At 35.6% G+C, this 9,387-nt stretch overlaps 1 protein-coding gene across 1 annotated transcript; it reads right to left on the reverse strand.

The window, feature by feature from the left end:
* Positions 1–8,889: 8,889 nt before the first annotated feature.
* Positions 8,890–9,153, reverse strand: GCK72_022457 (uncharacterized protein; the record flags this gene model as incomplete). The annotated part of the gene is made up of 1 exon (XM_053734836.1): positions 8,890–9,153. The coding sequence occupies one exon, from the start codon at positions 9,151–9,153 to the stop codon at positions 8,890–8,892; it is 264 nt and encodes an 87-aa protein (XP_053578402.1).
* Positions 9,154–9,387: the final 234 nt, after the last annotated feature.

The raw sequence follows: 9,387 nt of genomic DNA on the forward strand, positions 1-9,387 counted from the left end.
TCTTAATATTCTAAAATTCTTATTAACTTTATTAGGTATAGGAATTTGAGTCCCATGAGCGAGGAATGCACTCGCGTCCTCCCGAACATGCCTTTTCCTCAAAATTCTTAAAATTCTTAATATTCTAAAAATTCTTATTAACTTTATTAGGTATAGGAATTGGAAGTCCCATGAGCGAGGACTGCACTCGCGTCCTCCGAACATGCGTTTTCCTGAAATTATTAAAATTCTTAATATTCATAAAATTCTTATTAACTTTATTAGGTATAGGAATTGGAGTCCCATGAGCGAGGAATGCACTCGCGTCCTCCGAACATGCGTTTTCCTGAAAATTATTAAAATTCTTAATATTCATAAAATTCTTATTAACTTTATTAGGTATAGGAATTTGAGTCCCATGAGCGAGGAATGCACTCGCGTCCTCCGAACATGCCTTTTCCTCAAAATTCTTAAAATTCTTAATATTCTAAAAATTCTTATTAACTTTATTAGGTATAGGAATTGGAGTCCCATGAGCGAGGACTGCACTCGCGTCCTCCGAACATGCCTTTTCCTGAAAATTCTTAAAATTCTTAATATTCATAAAATTCTTATTAACTTTATTAGGTATAGGAATTGGAGTCCCATGAGCGAGGAATGCACTCGCGTCCTCCGAACATGCGTTTTCCTGAAAATTATTAAAATTCTTAATATTCATAAAATTCTTATTAACTTTATTAGGTATAGGAATTGGAGTCCCATGAGCGAGGAATGCACTCGCGTCTTCCGAACATGCCTTTTCCTCAAAATTCTTAAAATTCTTAATATTCTAAAAATTCTTATTAACTTTATTAGGTATAGGAATTTGAGTCCCATGAGCGAGGAATGCACTCGCGTCCTCCGAACATGCCTTTTCCTCAAAATTCTTAAAATTCTTAATATTCTAAAAATTCTTATTAACTTTATTAGGTATAGGAATTTGAGTCCCATGAGCGAGGACTGCACTCGCGTCCTCCGAACATGCCTTTTCCTCAAAATTCTTGAAATTCTTAAAGTTCTAAAAATTCTTATTAACTTTATTTGGTATAGGAATTGGAGTCCCATGAGCGAGGACTGCACTCGCGTCCTCCGAACATGCCTTTTCCTGAAAATTCTTAAAATTCTTAATATTCATAAAATTCTTATTAACTTTATTAGGTATAGGAATTGGAGTCCCATGAGCGAGGAATGCACTCGCGTCCTCCGAACATGCCTTTTCCTCAAAATTCTTAAAATTCTTAATATTCTAAAAATTCTTATTAACTTTATTAGGTATAGGAATTGGAGTCCCATGAGCGAGGACTGCACTCGCGTCCTCCGAACATGCCTTTTCCTCAAAATTCTTGAAATTCTTAAAGTTCTAAAAATTCTTATTAACTTTATTAGGTATAGGAATTGGAGTCCCATGAGCGAGGAATGCACTCGCGTCCTCCGAACATGCGTTTTCCTGAAAATTATTAAAATTCTTAATATTCATAAAATTCTTATTAACTTTATTAGGTATAGGAATTGGAGTCCCATGAGCGAGGAATGCACTCGCGTCCTCCGAACATGCCTTTTCCTGAAAATTCTTAAAATTCTTAATATTCATAAAATTCTTATTAACTTTATTAGGTATAGGAATTGGAGTCCCATGAGCGAGGAATGCACTCGCGTCCTCCGAACATGCCTTTTCCTCAAAATTCTTAAAATTCTTAATATTCATAAAATTCTTATTAACTTTATTAGGTATAGGAATTGGAGTCCCATGAGCGAGGAATGCACTCGCGTCCTCCGAACATGCCTTTTCCTCAAAATTCTTGAAATTCTTAAAGTTCTAAAAATTCTTATTAGTTTTATTAGGTATAGGAATTGGAGTCCCATGAGCGAGGAATGCACTCGCGTCCTCCGAACATGCCTTTTCCTGAAAATTCTTAAAATTCTTAATATTCATAAAATTCTTATTAACTTTATTAGGTATAGGAATTGGAGTCCCATGAGCGAGGAATGCACTCGCGTCCTCCGAACATGCCTTTTCCTCAAAATTCTTAAAATTCTTAATATTCATAAAATTCTTATTAACTTTATTAGGTATAGGAATTGGAGTCCCATGAGCGAGGAATGCACTCGCGTCCTCCGAACATGCCTTTTCCTCAAAATTCTTAAAATTCTTAATATTCATAAAATTCTTATTAACTTTATTAGGTATAGGAATTGGAGTCCCATGAGCGAGGAATGCACTCGCGTCCTCCGAACATGCCTTTTCCTCAAAATTCTTAAAATTCTTAATATTCATAAAATTCTTATTAACTTTATTAGGTATAGGAATTTGAGTCCCATGAGCAAGGAATGCACTCGCGTCCTCCGAACATGCCTTTTCCTCAAAATTCTTAAAATTCTTAAAGTTCTAAAAATTCTTATTAACTTTATTAGGTATAGGAATTGGAGTCCCATGAGCAAGGAATGCACTCGCGTCCTCCGAACATGCCTTTTCCTCAAAATTCTTAAAATTCTTAAAGTTCTAAAAATTCTTATTAACTTTATTAGGTATAGGAATTGGAGTCCCATGAGCAAGGAATGCACTCGCGTCCTCCGAACATGCCTTTTCCTCAAAATTCTTAAAATTCTTAATATTCATAAAATTCTTATTAACTTTATTAGGTATAGGAATTGGAGTCCCATGAGCAAGGAATGCACTCGCGTCCTCCGAACATGCCTTTTCCTCAAAATTCTTAAAATTCTTAAAGTTCTAAAAATTCTTATTAACTTTATTAGGTATAGGAATTGGAGTCCCATGAGCAAGGAATGCACTCGCGTCCTCCGAACATGCCTTTTCCTCAAAATTCTTAACATTCTTAAAGTTCTAAAAATTCTTATTAACTTTATTAGGTATAGGAATTGGAGTCCCATGAGCAAGGAATGCACTCGCGTCCTCCGAACATGCCTTTTCCTCAAAATTCTTAAAATTCTTAAAGTTCTAAAAATTCTTATTAACTTTATTAGGTATAGGAATTGGAGTCCCATGAGCAAGGAATGCACTCGCGTCCTCCGAACATGCCTTTTCCTCAAAATTCTTAAAATTCTTAAAGTTCTAAAAATTCTTATTAACTTTATTAGGTATAGGAATTGGAGTCCCATGAGCAAGGAATGCACTCGCGTCCTCCGAACATGCCTTTTCCTGAAAATTCTTAAAATTCTTAATATTCATAAAATTCTTATTAACTTTATTAGGTATAGGAATTGGAGTCCCATGAGCAAGGAATGCACTCGCGTCCTCCGAACATGCCTTTTCCTCAAAATTCTTAAAATTCTTAAAGTTCTAAAAATTCTTATTAACTTTATTAGGTATAGGAATTGGAGTCCCATGAGCAAGGAATGCACTCGCGTCCTCCGAACATGCCTTTTCCTCAAAATTCTTAACATTCTTAAAGTTCTAAAAATTCTTATTAACTTTATTAGGTATAGGAATTGGAGTCCCATGAGCAAGGAATGCACTCGCGTCCTCCGAACATGCCTTTTCCTGAAAATTCTTAAAATTCTTAATATTCATAAAATTCTTATTAACTTTATTAGGTATAGGAATTGGAGTCCCATGAGCGAGGAATGCACTCGCGTCCTCCGAACATGCCTTTTCCTCAAAATTCTTAAAATTCTTAATATTCTAAAAATTCTTTTTAACTTTATTAGGTATAGGAATTGGAGTCCCATGAGCGAGGAATGCACTCGCGTCCTCCGAACATGCCTTTTCCTGGTAATTCTTAACATTCTTAAAGTTCTAAAAATTCTTATTAACTTTATTAGGTATAGGAATTGGAGTCCCATGAGCGAGGAATGCACTCGCGTCCTCCGAACATGCCTTTTCCTCAAAATTCTTAACATTCTTAAAGTTCTAAAAATTCTTATTAACTTTATTAGGTATAGGAATTGGAGTCCCATGAGCAAGGAATGCACTCGCGTCCTCCGAACATGCCTTTTCCTGAAAATTCTTAAAATTCTTAATATTCATAAAATTCTTATTAACTTTATTAGGTATAGGAATTGGAGTCCCATGAGCAAGGAATGCACTCGCGTCCTCCGAACATGCCTTTTCCTCAAAATTCTTAAAATTCTTAAAGTTCTAAAAATTCTTATTAACTTTATTAGGTATAGGAATTGGAGTCCCATGAGCGAGGAATGCACTCGCGTCCTCCGAACATGCCTTTTCCTCAAAATTCTTAACATTCTTAAAGTTCTAAAAATTCTTATTAACTTTATTAGGTATAGGAATTGGAGTCCCATGAGCAAGGAATGCACTCGCGTCCTCCGAACATGCCTTTTCCTGAAAATTCTTAAAATTCTTAATATTCATAAAATTCTTATTAACTTTATTAGGTATAGGAATTGGAGTCCCATGAGCGAGGAATGCACTCGCGTCCTCCGAACATGCCTTTTCCTCAAAATTCTTAAAATTCTTAATATTCTAAAAATTCTTTTTAACTTTATTAGGTATAGGAATTGGAGTCCCATGAGCGAGGAATGCACTCGCGTCCTCCGAACATGCCTTTTCCTGGTAATTCTTAACATTCTTAAAGTTCTAAAAATTCTTATTAACTTTATTAGGTATAGGAATTGGAGTCCCATGAGCGAGGAATGCACTCGCGTCCTCCGAACATGCCTTTTCCTCAAAATTCTTAACATTCTTAAAGTTCTAAAAATTCTTATTAACTTTATTAGGTATAGGAATTGGAGTCCCATGAGCAAGGAATGCACTCGCGTCCTCCGAACATGCCTTTTCCTCAAAATTCTTAAAATTCTTAATATTCATAAAATTCTTATTAACTTTATTAGGTATAGGAATTGGAGTCCCATGAGCGAGGAATGCACTCGCGTCCTCCGAACATGCCTTTTCCTCAAAATTCTTAAAATTCTTAATATTCTAAAAATTCTTTTTAACTTTATTAGGTATAGGAATTGGAGTCCCATGAGCGAGGAATGCACTCGCGTCCTCCGAACATGCCTTTTCCTGGTAATTCTTAACATTCTTAAAGTTCTAAAAATTCTTATTAACTTTATTAGGTATAGGAATTGGAGTCCCATGAGCGAGGAATGCACTCGCGTCCTCCGAACATGCCTTTTCCTCAAAATTCTTAACATTCTTAAAGTTCTAAAAATTCTTATTAACTTTATTAGGTATAGGAATTGGAGTCCCATGAGCGAGGAATGCACTCGCGTCCTCCGAACATGCCTTTTCCTGGTAATTCTTAACATTCTTAAAGTTCTAAAAATTCTTATTAACTTTATTAGGTATAGGAATTGGAGTCCCATGAGCAAGGAATGCACTCGCGTCCTCCGAACATGCCTTTTCCTCAAAATTCTTAACATTCTTAAAGTTCTAAAAATTCTTATTAACTTTATTAGGTATAGGAATTGGAGTCCCATGAGCAAGGAATGCACTCGCGTCCTCCGAACATGCCTTTTCCTGAAAATTCTTAAAATTCTTAATATTCATAAAATTCTTATTAACTTTATTAGGTATAGGAATTGGAGTCCCATGAGCGAGGAATGCACTCGCGTCCTCCGAACATGCCTTTTCCTCAAAATTCTTAAAATTCTTAATATTCATAAAATTCTTATTAACTTTATTAGGTATAGGAATTGGAGTCCCATGAGCAAGGAATGCACTCGCGTCCTCCGAACATGCCTTTTCCTCAAAATTCTTAAAATTCTTAATATTCTAAAAATTCTTATTAACTTTATTAGGTATAGGAATTGGAGTCCCATGAGCGAGGACTGCACTCGCGTCCTCCGAACATGCCTTTTCCTGAAAATTATTAAAATTCTTAATATTCTAAAAATTCTTATTAACTTTATTAGGTATAGGAATTGGAGTCCCATAAGCGAGGAATGCACTCGCGTCCTCCGAACATGCCTTTTCCTGAAAATTCTTAAAATTCTTAATATTCATAAAATTCTTATTAACTTTATTAGGTATAGGAATTGGAGTCCCATGAGCGAGGAATGCACTCGCGTCCTCCGAACATGCCTTTTCCTGAAAATTCTTAAAATTCTTAATATTCATAAAATTCTTATTAACTTTATTAGGTATAGGAATTGGAGTCCCATGAGCGAGGACTGCACTCGCGTCCTCCGAACATGCCTTTTCCTGAAAATTCTTAAAATTCTTAAAGTTCTAAAAATTCTTGTTAACTTTATTAGGTATAGGAATTGGAGTCCCATGAGCGAGGAATGCACTCGCGTCCTCCGAACATGCCTTTTCCTGGTAATTCTTAACATTCTTAAAGTTCTAAAAATTCTTATTAACTTTATTAGGTATAGGAATTGGAGTCCCATGAGCGAGGAATGCACTCGCGTCCTCCGAACATGCCTTTTCCTGGTAATTCTTAACATTCTTAAAGTTCTAAAAATTCTTATTAACTTTATTAGGTATAGGAATTGGAGTCCCATGAGCAAGGAATGCACTCGCGTCCTCCGAACATGCCTTTTCCTCAAAATTCTTAACATTCTTAAAGTTCTAAAAATTCTTATTAACTTTATTAGGTATAGGAATTGGAGTCCCATGAGCAAGGAATGCACTCGCGTCCTCCGAACATGCCTTTTCCTGAAAATTATTAAAATTCTTAATATTCATAAAATTCTTATTAACTTTATTAGGTATAGGAATTGGAGTCCCATGAGCGAGGAATGCACTCGCGTCCTCCGAACATGCCTTTTCCTCAAAATTCTTAAAATTCTTAATATTCTAAAAATTCTTATTAACTTTATTAGGTATAGGAATTGGAGTCCCATGAGCGAGGAATGCACTCGCGTCCTCCGAACATGCCTTTTCCTGGTAATTCTTAACATTCTTAAAGTTCTAAAAATTCTTATTAACTTTATTAGGTATAGGAATTGGAGTCCCATAAGCGAGGAATGCACTCGCGTCCTCCGAACATGCCTTTTCCTGAAAATTCTTAAAATTCTTAATATTCATAAAATTCTTATTAACTTTATTAGGTATAGGAATTGGAGTCCCATGAGCGAGGACTGCACTCGCGTCCTCCGAACATGCCTTTTCCTCAAAATTCTTAAAATTCTTAATATTCTAAAAATTCTTATTAACTTTATTAGGTATAGGAATTGGAGTCCCATGAGCGAGGACTGCACTCGCGTCCTCCGAACATGCCTTTTCCTGGTAATTCTTAACATTCTTAAAGTTCTAAAAATTCTTATTAACTTTATTAGGTATAGGAATTGGAGTCCCATGAGCAAGGAATGCACTCGCGTCCTCCGAACATGCCTTTTCCTGAAAATTATTAAAATTCTTAATATTCATAAAATTCTTATTAACTTTATTAGGTATAGGAATTGGAGTCCCATGAGCGAGGAATGCACTCGCGTCCTCCGAACATGCCTTTTCCTCAAAATTCTTAAAATTCTTAATATTCTAAAAATTCTTATTAACTTTATTAGGTATAGGAATTGGAGTCCCATGAGCGAGGAATGCACTCGCGTCCTCCGAACATGCCTTTTCCTGGTAATTCTTAACATTCTTAAAGTTCTAAAAATTCTTATTAACTTTATTAGGTATAGGAATTGGAGTCCCATAAGCGAGGAATGCACTCGCGTCCTCCGAACATGCCTTTTCCTGAAAATTCTTAAAATTCTTAATATTCATAAAATTCTTATTAACTTTATTAGGTATAGGAATTGGAGTCCCATGAGCGAGGACTGCACTCGCGTCCTCCGAACATGCCTTTTCCTCAAAATTCTTAAAATTCTTAATATTCTAAAAATTCTTATTAACTTTATTAGGTATAGGAATTGGAGTCCCATGAGCGAGGACTGCACTCGCGTCCTCCGAACATGCCTTTTCCTGAAAATTATTAAAATTCTTAATATTCATAAAATTCTTATTAACTTTATTAGGTATAGGAATTGGAGTCCCATGAGCGAGGACTGCACTCGCGTCCTCCGAACATGCCTTTTCCTGAAAATTCTTAAAATTCTTAATATTCATAAAATTCTTATTAACTTTATTAGGTATAGGAATTGGAGTCCCATGAGCGAGGAATGCACTCGCGTCCTCCGAACATGCGTTTTCCTGAAAATTATTAAAATTCTTAATATTCATAAAATTCTTATTAACTTTATTAGGTATAGGAATTGGAGTCCCATGAGCGAGGAATGCACTCGCGTCCTCCGAACATGCGTTTTCCTGAAAATTATTAAAATTCTTAATATTCATAAAATTCTTATTAGTTTTATTAGGTATAGGAATTGGAGTCCCATGAGCGAGGAATGCACTCGCGTCCTCCGAACATGCGTTTTCCTGAAAATTATTAAAATTCTTAATATTCATAAAATTCTTATTAACTTTATTAGGTATAGGAATTGGAGTCCCATGAGCGAGGAATGCACTCGCGTCCTCCGAACATGCGTTTTCCTGAAAATTATTAAAATTCTTAATATTCATAAAATTCTTATTAACTTTATTAGGAATAGGAATCGGAGTCCCATGAGCGAGGACTGCACTGGCGTCCTCCGAACATGCCTTTTCCTCAAAATTCTTAAAATTCCTGATATTCATAATATTCTTATTAACTTCATTAGGTATAGGAATTGGAGTTCCATGTGCGAGGACTGCACTCAACATTTTTATAGTTCCACCCACTTTTGAGATATGCGTCTTTAAAAATGATTGTTTGGAGGCAGCAAGAGGGTGAGACACGGAGAAACGAGACACTTTTTTTTCGCACGTTTTCTTACCCTCCCATTTAAAACGCGCGACTTCCTTTTTAGAAAGTTTAGTTCCGAAGAGCACACGTTGCCACCATACAAATTAAAGAAAAAAAGACACATGAAATTTAATTTTTTTAATTTATTCAGTTGGTTAAGATATAATAAATTATAAAATTATGTTTCACTCTCCATTTCTGATCTGTCCTTGACTTCCGACTCCAAATATAATTGTTTCCCGTCATCTCCAGAATCCATTCGTTGGTTCCGATGTCCTTCTTGACGACGTCTCATCGATGAGTCTTGCCTTCTGCTGTTTGCGGAAGGCCAAAACTTTTTCTCGATCCTCAGCTGGTCTTTCGTCGACGGGTTTTTTGCGTTGAGGAATCCTTTTACATTGAGAGCAGTGTACAACGCACTCTTCTCCTCAGTATCCGCCATTTGAAATTAAATCGGAAAATTATTAGATACAGTAGAGAATTACAGTACCGTGGAGTAAGATATACAATTTGGCGTTTTGCAGTTGAAAATGTTCAACATTGACAGTATCACTGATTGTCCCTCAATGTAAATTATATATACACCATACAGAACAGAAGTAGCGCTTCATTTTTCTAGTTGACAACTTTTTTCTACGTACACTTTTTAGAGAGTGATAGTCATTTTGAGGGGACA

The sequence above is a fragment of the Caenorhabditis remanei genome, chromosome X (genome assembly GCF_010183535.1).
Source record: "Caenorhabditis remanei strain PX506 chromosome X, whole genome shotgun sequence".
In the NCBI taxonomy this organism is placed as follows: domain Eukaryota; kingdom Metazoa; phylum Nematoda; class Chromadorea; order Rhabditida; family Rhabditidae; genus Caenorhabditis; species Caenorhabditis remanei.